This window comes from Manacus candei, unplaced genomic scaffold (genome assembly GCF_025592945.1).
Source record: "Manacus candei isolate 608988 ecotype Guabito, Panama unplaced genomic scaffold, ASM2559294v1 h1tg000073l, whole genome shotgun sequence".
Classification (NCBI taxonomy): Eukaryota; Metazoa; Chordata; class Aves; order Passeriformes; family Pipridae; genus Manacus; species Manacus candei.
In genome coordinates, this window is record NW_026138121.1 from 1,674,673 (window position 1) to 1,689,073 (window position 14,401).

The 14,401-nt window shown below is 56.5% G+C and overlaps 1 protein-coding gene across 22 annotated transcripts in view; it reads left to right on the forward strand.

Moving 5' to 3' along the window:
- Window positions 1-14,401, forward strand: part of NFASC (neurofascin) — an 83,669-nt gene that overhangs the window by 24,378 nt on the left and 44,890 nt on the right. For 12 of the 22 annotated variants that reach the window (XR_007907957.1, XM_051808810.1, XM_051808809.1 and 9 more), the window contains exons 2-8: window positions 3,214-3,378; window positions 3,983-4,000; window positions 5,010-5,115; window positions 5,225-5,421; window positions 6,429-6,551; window positions 7,351-7,521; window positions 10,201-10,251. Coding sequence is in view for 21 of the 22 variants with exons in the window: in XM_051808810.1 (XP_051664770.1) it covers window positions 3,285-3,378; window positions 3,983-4,000; window positions 5,010-5,115; window positions 5,225-5,421; window positions 6,429-6,551; window positions 7,351-7,521; window positions 10,201-10,251 (760 nt within the window). In the remaining variant the exon portion in view is untranslated. The remainder of the gene's footprint in view (window positions 1-3,213; window positions 3,379-3,982; window positions 4,001-5,009; window positions 5,116-5,224; window positions 5,422-6,428; window positions 6,552-7,350; window positions 7,522-10,200; window positions 10,252-14,401) is intronic. The other 10 variants (XM_051808816.1, XM_051808821.1, XM_051808828.1 and 7 more) reach the window with 3 other exon arrangements.

Sequence of the window (14,401 nt, forward strand, 5' to 3'; positions counted from 1 at the left end):
TTTCTCCTCTCTGGCTGGGAGGGTTTTCAGGCTGTTACCCAGCTTTCCATCTTCATTTTAAATCGCTGAACTAGCTGGAATATAAAATATACCCTCATCATGGACCAGCTCTGCCCCACAGGACTCTGCAGGGAGAAGTTCCTCTCCCCCAGCTCTGGCCATCCCATCAGGCTGCAGGGATGAGGTGGGAGGGCTTGTTCTGCGCTTTGGGCAGGACTCAGATCCCTTCTGAGGGCCAGGAGCAGTGGTTAAGGAATGCTGAGTCTGGGAAAAGGGGTCTGGGTCTCATCTGGCCCCTGTGGCCAGCCTGGGTTGAAGCAGCCTCAGGAGCAGATGGACATCGTGCAGCTCCAGCACCCCCAGCTCGGAATTCTGTGCTCCCACAGCAGCTCTGGGCTCTGTGCTGGGAGATGTCCCTGTCCCCTGACAATGGGGGCTGTGTTCTCTGGCACTGCCTGTCCCCAGGAGCCACCTACACACGCAGGCACGGCCGGGGATTGTTCCTGCACCCACATCTGCCCAGACAAAGGGGCCCTGGAGGAGACTGGAGGAGCCTGGAGGAGCTGGAGGAGACTGGAGGAGCTGGAGGAGACTGGAGGAGCCTGGCATTTGCCCTCCCAAAGGCAGGAGGAACTCTGAGTGTGCTCTGTCATGGGGTTTCTTTGCTCTTGGTCGGTGCTGTCCTACAGCCCATCCTCCCTGGCTGATATCCCCCATGCTGGGACAATCCCACAGAGCTCTGCCTGTGGTTTCAGCCCCTTTTTCAGCTCCAAAGTTACCTGCAAATTCACCTCCTCCTGATATTGCCCCACATTCACAGTCCCAGTGGAAGTCACACCTTCCACTGTCCCAGGTTGCTCCAAGCACCGTCCAACCTGGCCTGGGACAATTCCAGGGATGGGGAGTTCCCAACCTCTCTGTGCAGGGGGGACAGGCAGGATGTGCCCTTTGGGTGCTGAGACCCTGGCACAGGTTGCACAGAGGGGTTGGGAACTCCCCATCCCTGGAATTGTCCCAGACCAGGTTGGACGGGGCTTGGAGCAACCTGGGACAGTGGAAGGTGTCCCTGCCCATGGCAGGGGGTGGCACTGGATGAGCTTTAAGTTCCTTTCTAACTCAAACCATTCTGTGATTTGAGATGTCAGAGTTTGGGCTCAGCCCTTTCTTTATTCCAATATGCACAAATGTCCCCCAAAGGCACCCCCTCCTTTCCCTTCCCACAACAACCACCCAGCCTAAAGAAAACAACACCTTCCTGGCTCTCCAGCCCCAAATCAGCCTGTCCATGTGCACTGCTTCAATCCCTGCTGCCTTTCCCCCTCCCTGCCCTGAGATATCTGGGAATGGAGGAGTTTTAAAGCATTTTGTGACAGAGATGGGAAGCATCACTCTGGGAGCATCCTGAGGACTCCAGAACCCTCCTCCCTGCTGCCTCTGGGTGCAGAACTGGCTGGTTCAGTTCATAACTCAGGTCAGATTCGTGCTCAGGGACAGGGAGACATAAAACCAGCGGGTCCATCACTCATCTTAAGCTGCAACTGGAGAAATGGACTGCTTTAAAAAAAGGAAGGCTGCAGATCAAAATGATCTCTTCCCTCAGACAGGGAGCTAAAGGAGTAATTTGAAAAGCTTTGTTCAGCATGACCTGATCACAGGACTGCACAAGTGCTGGACATGACTTTAATTACTGGCCCGGCCCTATAATTATTCTGTCCTTCAACTATTTTTACGGCAACAGCTGGATTGGAAAATCCTCAGAACGAGCAGAATAGATGAAAGCAACGCTCCCCTCCGAGCCCCTGCCCAGCCTCCAGCCTGCCAGCTGGTGGAACTGGGACACACTGGGACACACTGGGACCTGGGGGAGAACCCCCAACCCCTGGTGCTGCCCAGCAGGGTGACAGGGAGGAGTGTCCCCAGAGCTGCCTGGAGCCCGTGGGGGTTCAGCAGAGCTCCCCAGGCCATGTGGCAGGGCCGGTGGTTTTCCCTGACATCTGCTCCTCGCCGGCCACAGCCCCTGCTCCCGGCTTCTGTCTGTCGTGCAGGGCCCCCCCTCCCTCTTCCCACCCTCCCTCCCTCCCTCCCGAGCTCGGGGACAGCTGAAGGGGCAGCACATCCCGAGCTGCAGCCTGGGGTTTGTGTTCCAGGAGGACTTGCTCGCCAAATGGCCTCGGTGCTGCTCCACATCCCCGGCCAGAGCCCCTGCCAGGGCCAGGCAGGAGCAGGGCTGGGGATTTTCCACTCTTTCCACTCTTTCCACTCCTTTTCCCACTCTTTCCACTCTTTCCTGCCCTGCTGGCATCTTTTGCTCTCAGCTGAGGGAGCTGCTGCCCTTCCCACAGCTCTGCTCTGGACAGTGAGTGGTGACTCAGGTGATGCAGCCCCCCCCCACGAGGGAGGGGGATTGTCCCCACGGGGGGAATTGTCCTCCCTGCTGCTCCTCTGGGAGTCTGGGGGGTTCATCAGGAGCAAAATAGAGAGTGGGGTGTGTGTGGCAAAGGAGCTCCTGGCAGGAGCATCTCAGGAGCTTTGGGTGGGAGGCACACCTGGCACCAGGGAGTGTCTGGGCAGGGAAGTGGCTGGAGCTGGGGGGAAATGGGCTCGTTTAGAGACCAGGCAGGAAAGGTCTCTCTGTGCCCCCACTCCCAGAGCTGTACCAGGTCGGTGCCAGGCTCTTGGGGACACTGGGGGAGCTCCAGAGCCAGTGCCCTGCTATCCCCAGGCTGAATGCAGAGGCTCATCCCAGTGCCCTGGCTGAGGGACTGGATATTTTTAGGCATTTCTTGACCATAAAATACAATTGTTATTATTATTATTATTATTTCTTTAATCAGCAAATCATCCTTTTTATTTTATCCTTTGGGGACTGTTCACTGCTTTTGTGTTCAGTAGCTCTGAGTGACCTTCCATCAGTGCCAGGGGAGAGCAAGGCCCTTCTCCTGCCACCCCAACTGGGCATATCCTGGGATTCTGTGATCCAAGGGGTCCCTCCAGGGTTTGAGCACAAATAACCCCCCTAAAGCTGATTTTCTGCCAGCAGAACAACCCAGAGGTGGGAGAGCTGTGCCCAGGGGCTCACACCACCAGAGCTTGGAGACCACCCCTGGCTCTATTCACACCCCCAGCCCTCCACACAAACATTGTTTTTAGGGCTGAAAACCCTCAATTCCTGCAGGAACGGAGCTGTGATGGTGGCCTGGGTTTGTTTTGCAGCTGAGGATCCCTCTGCACGTGCTGCTGCCCCGGGGACACTCCGAGGGGCTGCCCCTGCCCAGCCCTCCAGGATGGTCATGCCCTGGCACCGCCTCCCCTGCGCAGGGATCGTCTTTGCCCTCTGCCTCCAGCACCTGGGCAGCACCATCGAGGTCCCTCTGGATCGTAAGTTGTGCTTTCACCCCTCTCACATCTCCCCCTGAACCGGGGCAGGAGGTGGAGTGAAGGTCTGCTCAGCACAGGGGGAGTTTCCTGCTCCACAGCCGGGTTCCCTTCGCTCTCGTTCCTTTGTTTGTCGTCGTTTTTTTCTTTTTAAACCACTCACGCTGCAGAAAGTCACCCTAAATCCTCTCTGGTGTAGCCAACCTGCCTCAAAAACTGAGCAGGGGACTCAAAACCAGGACTAGAGCACCTGAGCCAAGCTGGGGGCTCAGGATAAGCCCCAGGAAAGGGGGAATGTTCTGGACTGCTGGGGGGTCTCCAGCGCTGCAGGTGAGGGGGGTGGGCACCCCAAAGCCCACCCAGGCAGCCTGTGCTGTGTTTTATGGCAAACCCTCCTGCAGAGGAGCTGAGAGCCCCCAGGAGCCCTCAGCAGCAGCTTCTCCCCCGTGGGCAGCGAGGGGGAAGCTCAGGACACGCCTGAGCCTTGGAATGGTTTGTGTGGAGTGTTGGAACAACCTGCTGGGTCCGTGGGCACAAGAAACCTGGGGCTGCTCCCCAACTAACCTCTTGTCTTCTCTCCTCTCTGCTGGCACTTGGGGGATAACAGCAAGTATTCAGAGTGAATGTAAGTGTTCCCTGCCCTCTGTGTGTCCGTGTCCTCTGCATGAGGGATCTGCACAGAGCAGGGGGCTGATGGGGGCACACCCTGGGCGTGAGGGCATTGCCCATGGCCAGAACAGGAGCAGCCACTTCTCCTGCCCAGCTGGAGCAGCTCGGGAGGTGTTCCCGGGCTCTGGGCTGCCCCTGGAGCAGGAGCCAGGCTGCCCTCACCATGGGAATGTTGTTTCTGCAGGGGTTTGTTGTGGCTTTTGGCAGCCCCGAGGGCAGGGTGGGCTCCTCTGCCTGGCACCAGCTGGTGTGCCAAGCTCAGCCCCACCTCCTGGCACATTTGGAGCATCACTGGCTCTGGGGGGGATGAGCAAACACCCTCAGACCTTCAGCCCTAGGCTGGGATCTTCAAGTTCAGGGCCAGAACCAGGTCCTGCAGCAGCTCTGGGGTTGTGTGTCCCTTTTCACAGCCCTGCCCCTCTAAACACCAGTTTAGAGGAGCCCCCCTGGGGCCACCCTGGGGGGTTTTAGGGCCTCCTTCTTGCACAGGGAGCCCCTGTAAATGTCTGGGGGTCCCTGGAAGCTGCAGCCCCTCCCTGAGGAGCAGGATGGGCTTCAATGGGATTCAACCCGTGGGAGTAGGAAAAGGTAACTGGAATTTCTGAGATCCAAACCACCAAGTGAGAACCAGGAGGGGTTTTGGTACCTAAAGGGAACCTGAGCAGTGCCACAGTCTGAGAGGGGAGAGCAGCCCACCCCACCCGTGCTTGAGGCAGCTTCCTCAGGGCTGCAAACCACAGATGGGGGGTGCAGCCTGGGCAAGAGGCTGGGCAAGAGGCTGGGGAAGAGGCTGGGCAAGAGGCTGGGGAAGAGGCTGGGCAAGAGGCTGGGGAAGAGGCTGGGCAAGAGACTGGGGAAGAGGCTGGGGAAGGGGCTGGGGAAGGGGCTGGCATCCCCTCGGGATGTGCTGGGGGTGGCAGAGGGGTGGGCACAGCCCTGCTCAGGGTGTCCCCTCTGCCCTGCAGTGCCCCAGCCCCCCACCATCACCAAGCAGTCGGTGAAGGACTACATCGTGGACCCCAGGGACAACATCTTCATCGAGTGTGAGGCCAAAGGGAACCCCGTGCCCACGTAAGTGCCCCCCTGGAGCAGCTCCCCTCCAACCTGGCTGTGCCACGGCCACCACCAGCTCTGCCAGCCCAGGTGAGGACCTCCCCCAGGTACCACCCTGTGCTTGCAGCTTCTCCTGGACTCGGAATGGGAAGTTCTTCAACGTGGCCAAGGACCCCAAGGTGTCGATGCGGCGCCGCTCGGGGACCCTCGTCATCGACTTCCACAGCGGGGGCAGGCCCGAGGACTACGAGGGGGAGTACCAGTGCTTCGCCAGGAACGACTATGGCACTGCCCTCTCCAGCAAGATCCACCTCCAGGTGTCCAGTGAGTCACTGGCCAGGAGGGCTGGGGGGGTCTGTGCCGTGGAGGGGGCACGGAGAGCTGGTGTGGCCTCATGGGAACACCGGGACAGTTCTGGCCAGGAGAGATGTGAAGCCATCAGAGGGAGTCCAAAGGAGGGCAACAAAGGTGGGGAAGGGCCTTGAGGAGGGGCTGAGGGCACTTGGTGTGTCCAGCTGGAGAAGAGGAGGCTGAGGGGAGATCTCATGGCAGTTCCAAATTCCTCAGGAAGGGACCAGGGATGGAACCCAGGGAATGGCTCAGGTTGGATCCTCAGGTTGGATCTCAGGCAAAGGTTCTTCCCCCAGAGGCTGGTTGGGCACTGCCCAGGCTCCCCAGGGCAGTGGGCACAGCCCCAAGGCTGCCAGAGCTCCAGGAGGGTTTGGACAACACCCTGAGGGACAGGGTGGGACTGTGGGGATGGGGCTGTGCAGGGCTGAGGGTTGGACTGGATGGTCCTTGTGGGTCCCTTCCAACTTGGCATATTCTGGGATTCTGGGATCTCAGCCTCCTCCAGCTCTCACCTGTCTCCAGGGGCATCCAGCAGGTGTGGGGGGGTTATGGCTGTAACCAACAGGGAAACATTTGGCATGGATTCAGGGGCATGGATTTAAGGGTATGGATTCAAGGGCATGGATTTAAGGGTATGGATTTAAGGGTATGGATTCAGGGGCATGGATTTAAGGGTATGGATTCAAGGGTATGGATTCAAGGGCATGGATTCAGGGGTATGGATTCAAGGGTATGGATTTAAGGGATTTAAGGGCATGAATTTAAGGGTATGGATTTAAGGGCATGGACTCAGGGGTATGGACTCAAGGGTGTGGATTCAAGGGCATGGATTCAAGGGCATGGATTTCAGGGAGTCATGCCCAGGCAGAAATAAAGTTTGCATTGAGGCCACCCCATGGAAAGCAGGCCAGGCCCAGCGGGGAGAGCTGCGTGGATTGTCCCTCCCTCCCTCCCTCACGTGCCCTTGTTTCCCGTGGCAGAGTCTCCCCTGTGGCCCAAGGAGAAGGTGGATGTGATCGAGGTGGATGAAGGGGCCCCTCTGAGCCTGCAGTGCAACCCCCCCCCGGGGCTGCCCCCGCCTGTCATCTTCTGGATGAGCAGCTGTGAGTGGGGACCCCCCTGCCCACCCCCTCAGGGCTCCCAACAACCCTCTGTAGGGTCCCTGCTGCTGGTTTAAGGCACTTCCTGCTGCTTTAGGCTGGTTTCTGGTAGGTCAGCCCAGCTACTGCTAGTTTAGGGTTGTTATTGCTAGCTTGGGGCAGTTCTGATAGTTTAGGGCACTTTCTGATAATTTAAGATAGTCTCTGTTAGTCTGGGGTTGTTACAGCCAGTTCAAGGGAGTTCCTGCTAGTTTAAGGTCATTATTGCTAGTTTAGGGTTGTTCCTGCTAATTAGGGTTGTTGCTGCTAGTTTAGGGCTTTTACTGCTAGTTTAGAGTAGTTTCTGCAAGTTTAGGGTCTTTGCTGCTGGTTTAGGGTTATTATTGCTAGCTTAGGGCATTTTCTGCTAGTTTAGGGTAGTTTCTGCTAGTTTGGAACATTTTCTGCTGGTTTAGGGCAGTTTCTGCTAGTTTAGGGTTGTTCCTGCTAGTTTAGGGTCTTCATTGCTAGTTTAGGACATTTTCTGCTAGTTTAGGGCAGTTGCTGCTAGTTTAAGGTAGTTTCTGCTAGTTTAGGTTTGTTCCTGCTAGTTAAGGTTTGTTCCTGCTAGTTTAGGGTTGTTCCTACTAGTTTAGGGTCCTTACTGCCAGTTTAAGGTAGTTTCTGCTAGTTTAGAGCCGTTTCTGCTAGTTTAGGGTTGTTCCTGCTAGTTTAGGGTCCTCACCCTGGTTCAGAGCCCCCCCCCTGCCCTGGGGCTGGTCAGGAGCCCCCAGCCCTGTCTCAGTGCCCGCTGTGCCCACAGCCATGGAGCCCATCCAGCAGGACAAGCGAGTGTCCCAGGGGCAGAACGGGGACCTTTACTTCTCCAACGTGATCCTGCAGGACGCCCTGACCGACTACAGCTGCAACGCCCGCTTCCACTTCACCCACACCATCCAGCAGAAGAACCCCTTCACCCTCAAGGTGAAAACCAGTAAGTGTCACGGGGCTGGGGCTCCCCTTGGCCAGGGTTTCCTTCCAGACACCTCAATCCTGTCCTTGGAGCCTCCCAGGGAGAAGAGTGGCCTCCTTTGTTTATTTAGGACGGCACAGGAAGGGGGTTGGATGAGGGGTGGTGGTCCTTGGGGGGCTCCTCTGGCAGGGAGGGGGTGCTGGTTCCCTCCAGCAGCTTCTTGGTACAGGTATCCCTAAATCCACGTGTGTGGGATGAGCTGGGAAGGGTCCAGCACAGGTGGGGCACTCCCACCATCCGCAGGGGAAGGTGAAATCCTGGGGGATTGTTCCCCCTTTGAGGAGCTGGAGGTGGAGCTGGACGTGGCCTCCCTTTGCTCCAGGTCTGGCTCCAGGGGCTGGTGCTGCCCCGAGGGTGGGGAGCTGAGTGTGTGCCAGCCTTGCCCAGCTCAGGGTGTCCCTGCCCAGCTGCTCTTTGGCTCCTTCCCTCTGGGAATGTGCTGGCAGGGGGCACGGAGCCCTCGGGGGGTGACCCTGGGCGATCCCGGTGTCCCCACGGGAGGAGCATCACCCTGGGGGACACCAGGGGCACAGCCAGGGCTCTCTGCAGAGCAGGTCCAGCCTCCAGTGGCTTCTGCTCCACAAAGGAGGTTGGTTGAAGGAAAAGGAGTTCCTGGTGTGCTGTGGGGCCGCTGGCAGAGGGGACTGAGCTGAGGCTGCTGAGTTGCTGCGGGTCCTGCAGAACATGGGCTCTGTTTTGGGGGGGTGGGAGGTGCTTGCAGAGCACCAAAAAAATCAGCAGGCAATATAAACCCATCCTCTCTCGGCCCCAGTCATCAGCCAGGAGCCATCCCCCCTTCCCAGTGAGGTCCAGCCAGGAGGCAGAGGGTGCTGGCTGTGTTTTGGGGGGGCAGAGCAGGCACAAGGGGCTCCTGGCTGCCAGTGGTGGGAGTTTAATTTGATCTCCCAGCAGCTCAAATCAGCAGGAATTGCTGTTTAAGGGACCTCAGACAGGGCCTGGGGGGGTTTTACACTTCCTTGTGGCAGCTTCTCCTCTGTGCAGAGCTCGAGTGGAGACCCAGCAACTGAAATCCTCCAGCAGGCTCTGCCAGCAGGGCAGGGGGAGCAGGTCCTTAATTCTGAATATTATTTGCCTGTTTACAGAGCTGGGCAGAGAATCCCAGCGCTCACCTCTTGGGGAAGGACTGAGCCCTGGATTGGTGTGAGCTGGGGAAATCCTGGCAAACCAGGATCTGGGGTGGTTTGAGCCTCCAGAGGCTCCAGCCTGCCAGATCTGTGCAGGTGCAGGAGCGATGTGGGTGAAACCCTGGCAGGTTTGTGTGTGCCCACAGCCACGAGCTCCCCCTCCTGCTGCACTCAGGGGCCACCACTTCACTCCCTGGATGTGGAGAACCGGGCCCTCTCTCCCAGTTTTCCTCAGGAAACATCTGCTGTGTGATCAGATGCAAATTCCAGCCCGGGAGCCCCCCAGAGCTCTCTTTGTGATTTCGAGAACTCAGGCTCTGATTTCTCACCTGTCACTACAGAAAAAAGTGGGTTATATTTACATTGTTCAGAGGGGCTGAACTTGAATTTGTCTCAAGCTCTTTGATCATCTCAGCCTCGGGCCAGGAGCTCTGGCTCCTTAAAAAAAGGTGCTGGAAAATCATGGCATGGGATTGCCATGGGATGCAGGAAGAGGAGAATGGAAAGGCTGCAGGGAGGGATCCCTCTGTGCATTGTTTGGTGGTGGATCCAGGTCCAGGCAGCTCTTGGGCATCTTCTGGGCTCTCTTAACCCCCTTTTGGGTACTGATGTGAGCTGGGAAGGGCAGATCCTGCAGCGCTCTCAGGTCAGGATGATGAATCCCCCCACTCCTCTCAGAGGGGTGATTATTCTTCATAGCTGATGGCTCGTGCTGGGTGTCCATAAACAAGAGCAGCATCTTATTGAGGAGCTGGAACACAACCTGCTCTCCTTACCTTGTCACTAAAAGGGATTTTACAGCAGGTTATGCTTTTAGAGCCTTATTATTATTATAATTATTATTATTATTATTATTATTATTTTGATTTGTTCACCTTTCCCCATTGCCACACCACTGCCCAGCTGTGCCCAAATCCTGGCTGTCCCCAGCCTCTGCTTCGTGCTGGGGGAAAAGCAGCTGGAAGACGATTTTCTTTGTGGTTAAGAAACTGAGAGGGAAAAAAAAAAACACATCTCCTTTGTTTGTTTTTTTTTTTTTTTTAAAAGCAATTTTGTTTCTTTCGGAGCAAAACACTTATCGGAAATGTTTACCCTGTGCTTTTCACACGCAGTTTTAGTCGCCTTCCCACCTGGCAGGAGGAAAAACAACCCCTCTGTGGCCGTGTTTGTCCCGGAGGGCAGCTGTGCTTCTGTCTCCCTGCCCCTGCCTGTGCTCCTGCCTGTGGGGAGGTTGTTCTGTCCCCTGTCCTGCTGTCCCCCCCTCACTTTGGGGATGTTGTTCTGTCCCCTGTCCTGCTGTCCCCCCTCACTTTGGGGATGTTGTTCTGTCCCCTGTCCTGCTGTCCCCCCCTCGCTTTGGGGAGGTTGTTCTGTCCCCTGTCCTGCTGTCCCCCCCTCGCTTTTGGGATGTTGTTCTGTCCCCTGTGCTGCCTCCTGCCCGTCCCCCCCTCGCTTGGTGCCCCCGGGGTCGCTCACAGTGTTTTGTTTATTGCAGAGAAGCCCCATAACGAAACGTCTTTACGAAATCACACTGCCATGTACAGTGGTGAGTCAAGCCCGGCTTGTGGAGCCCCTGCTCTGGTTTAACCTCCCGCCTAACCCGACTGACCCCGCACTAACCGGGCCCCCCCCGGCCCCTCGGGGGGGTTGTGCCCTCAGCTTTGCCAAAAAAATAGGGACAGGGACACAAAACGAGCCAAAGCCCCCCTGGAAGCTTTCACCCTTTCCAATGAGCGAGGTTTTTAAGCTAATTAAGAGGATCTGCAGAGCCCCAGCTCGGGAGGTGTCGGGGATAAGAGGATCTGAGCGAGCCCGGGGTTGCTCCCTCCGTGTCATGATTTAAAGATCAGACCCAGCGTCCCCCTTCTGGGTGTCCTCAGAAAGAGCAGCCCCAGGAAGAGCATCTCCTGTATTTGCAGCTAAAACCAGGCAGTGACTGGGAGAGGAAAAACAAAAGGAAAAAAAAAAAAAAGGAGTATTTGGTTTTCTTGGAATCCGGGAGCTTTGTTTGTGTGCTGAGAGGTTGGAGGTGTGCTGGAGGCTTTCCCCAAAAAAAAGAGGAATATTTGGTTTTCTTGGAATCCTGGAGCTTTGTTTGTGTGCTGAGAGGTTGGAGGTGTGCTGGAGGCTTTCCCGAGGCTCCTGCCCTTTTTTTTCTGGGCAGGGAATTCCCTCTGGGTCCTGCCTCTGCTGGGAGAAGCCCATCCCAAACTCATCAGTTCTGCCTCCCACACAAAACCAGCAGGGCCCCAGGGCAGGGTCACTGCCCCGGGGATGGGTTGGAATTGTCACATGGATTGGAATTGTCACATGGGTTGGAATTGTCACATGGATTGGAATTGTCAGGGATGTGATGGGATAATGTGGGAGGTGGGGCTGGGTTGGGTGATGCTGAGAGCCCAGGCAGTGCCAGGGATGTGAGCACCCCACCAAAGCCCCCCAGCTCCATGGGGCAGGACTCCCTTTCTGCCCCTCCTGCTGCTTTTGGGGCCGGGGTCGGGTGGCAGCAGGGTGGGCACAACCCCAGGGATGCCCCACACTGGTCCCCACCGTGCCCTGGAGTGTCCCCCCAGAGCCACAGCTTCCCTTGGGCCTGGGACGACCCAGGGCACTTCTTATTGTGCCACGGGGACTTTTGGGGACAAGGAGGGGTTTGCCAGCCCAGAGTAGACAGAGCTGGAGTGTGAGAAGAGGGGACTGTGCCAGGCAAGTTCCCTCCCTGCCCAGGGAACGGGGATTTGGCATCAGGAGCAGGAGGTTCCTGAGGGTGCTGGGGAAGGCTCTGAGGCAGGACCAGCCTTGGAAGTGCTGGTGGCAGCAAAGGGGCTGGGAATGGTCTGGAAATGCTGGGAGAAACGGCTGGGAAAAGGGACTGTCAGCAAAATCAGCTTCCAGGGGGGCTGCACGAGCTGCATCGTTCCTCGGGGAGAAAGGAAGGAGAGGAGATGCCTCTCTCAGGGACAGAGAAATCCAGTGGACAGGGGTGGCCCTGGGCTGAGAAATCCAGCGGACAGGGGTGGCCCTGGGCTGAGAAATCCAGTGGACAGGGGTGGCCCTGGGCTGAGAAATCCAGTGGACAGGGGTGGTCCTGGGCTGCCTGAGCTCCCACTGCTCGTTGCTGTTCAGGGCAAAGGGATGCCCAAAGAGTTAGTCAGGAAAATGAGATTTTGTTTGCACAGCCTCCAAGATTTCTGTCCTATTCCTGTTTTAGGATAAACTTCCTGCTCTTTGCATTGTCAGGATTATTTGCACTTAACACCCCCTGGAAAACCTCCTGGCCCCAGTGAATTCCAGCTGCTCCCTCACACCCCTGTGCAGACCTAAGTCCAACCCAGCACTTCATTAATTAATAGTTGATGAGCTGGTGGAATAATTGTTACCCTCAGCCCTTTTCCTTGCTGCTGACCCCGTGGCTCTCCCTGGAATGACCTGCCTGGCTCTGCTGGCCACTGGAACCAGCTGGGGCAAGCCAGGAGTCTTTGGGGTGGGCACAGGGACACCAGGATCCCGAGGATTTGGGGGGTTTGGGGGTCTCGGGGCTCTCAGTGCCTCTGCCTTGGGGTGCTGGGATGGGCACAGCACTGGAGCCAGCTGGCAAAGGGATCTCCAGAGGCTGGGAGTCTCATTCCTGGGATATCCCTTATCTCAGGGACATGGGATGTGCTGTGTGGATGTGAGGTTGGGGGGGACAGACATCCCAAACAGCCCCTGGGACATCCCACCCAGGGCAAAAGCAGGGATTTCCCTGCTGCCAAGCTGGATTGTGGGGGCAAACTGGCTGCAGTTATCCAGGGAAAAACAAGCTAAAAGGATTAACTGGATATTTTATCAGCAGAAGTTTCTCACTTTTTTTTTTTTTTAAATGGAAACCAAGGCCTGGTTTGGTGGTTTTTCTCTGTCCTTTTTGGCAAACCTGTGGGGTGTTTGGAGCTGGCTGTGCAGCAGGAGAGCAGCTGGGATGTGTCAGGGTGTGCACAGCCCTGGACACCAGAGGGGATGGAGAATTTTTAGATGCCACCAGGTCAGGGCTGTGGGAGGGGGCAGTGGATGTTTCTGGAACCACCAGTTTGGAAGCAGAGTCTGTTTTGGAGCAGAAGGAAACAGCCAGAGGATTTATTTTTCTGGTTCTGATCCATCCAGAGGGATGAGTGAGACTTTGCTGGATGGCTGAGAGCTTCCAGCTGGAGCTTCCACACGTTCAGAGCCAGAGCAGAACTGGGAGAATTTCTGGCTGCTCCTTCTTAGAAACAGCAAAACATTTCTTAGTGATGCTGTGCTGAGGCAAAAAGTCTCTCAGCTGTGCAACGCTGGTGTTATGTTTGTTAAACAGGTGGGTAGGATACTAATTTATCTCCCTTATTTTTAATTGTCATCATTAATAAATGGCTCACAAAATTTGGCTTGCACTGCTGCTTTAGCTCTGCTAGTTCTGCCCTGGGCTCCTGAGCCAGCAGGGCTGTGGTAGGAGTGAGTCCTGCAGCCTGTTGGCTGACAAAAGCCCACAGAATAATATCCCACTGCCCCAATCAGGTGGGAGAAGCTCATGGATGTGGCTGGAGAGGTGGAGCTGGGATAAACTCCAGCTCCAAGCCCAGCCCCTGGCTCTGCTGTGCCCCCCAGAGCCTGGGATGGGTTGGGATACCCAGGAATGAGACCCTCTCCAGAGGCAGGGATGCAAAGGGCAGCGTCTGCCTGCCCAGGGAACCAACCCCTGTGGATCCAGCAAAGCTCTCCCTGCCCTGGTAATCCATTAATGGAATAACTGACTAACCCTCGGGGATCCCCTGCATGTCCCACAGTGGGATGTGTGGCTCTGGCTGGTGAGGAGTCCTTTCCAAGGCATGGATTAACTCCTGAGGCTGAGTTTCCCTTCCCTCATGCCAGGCTGGGAACTCCAGCACAGCCCTTGTCCTCTCTCCCCCCTCCTTCTCCCCCTGGCACAGCTCTGGAGGCTTCCCAAAGAAAGGTGGGCATCCCCCAAGCCCTCCTGGCACTGGGCACACCCAGCTGCCTCCTGCCCACTGGGACAAAGAAGCTTTGGGGGTTCAGGAGAGGGTTTGGGCTGCACCCCAAGCTCCTGCTCCTGCCCCGGGGTGGGCTCTGCCCACGGATCCCCCCAGGATTTGTAGAGTCCCTGTGCCAGCCCTGCCCATTCCACCCCCTTTCCTAATCCCATAACTTCCATCTCTGCTACTGCTGCTTTCAAACCCATCTCATCCTGTTTTGTCCTCACTGATCCAGATCTAGGTCAGTAATTCCACTTATTAATGGAATTTATTCCATAAATAAATAATTCCCCCCCCTACAAAGAGAGATCTTCACCGTGTGTATCTGTAGAGAGTTGCCTCGTGTCTTCCCCTGATCTTCTCCTATTAAACTTCCCTGTCCAGTCCTGAAATGTGTCATTTTGGTGGCTGAGTTGTTCCTTTCCAAAGGGCACTGCCCTTCCAGGCCCTTGGTGAGGCTGGAGAAGCTCTTTGGTGCTGCTGGAGCCCCAGGCAGTGCTGGGATGCTCCACGTTCCCGAAATCTCTGTGTCCAAGTGTCCCAGCTGCCTGAGTAAACCCTTCCTGTGACCACTTCGTCCTTCCTCACGTGTTTGTCCATCAGTATTTCCCAGTCCCATCCCATTTCAGCCCATTTCCTCGTGCCAGAGGCAGGGATGGGCAGGAAAGGTGGGAGCTGCTGGTGCAGGGA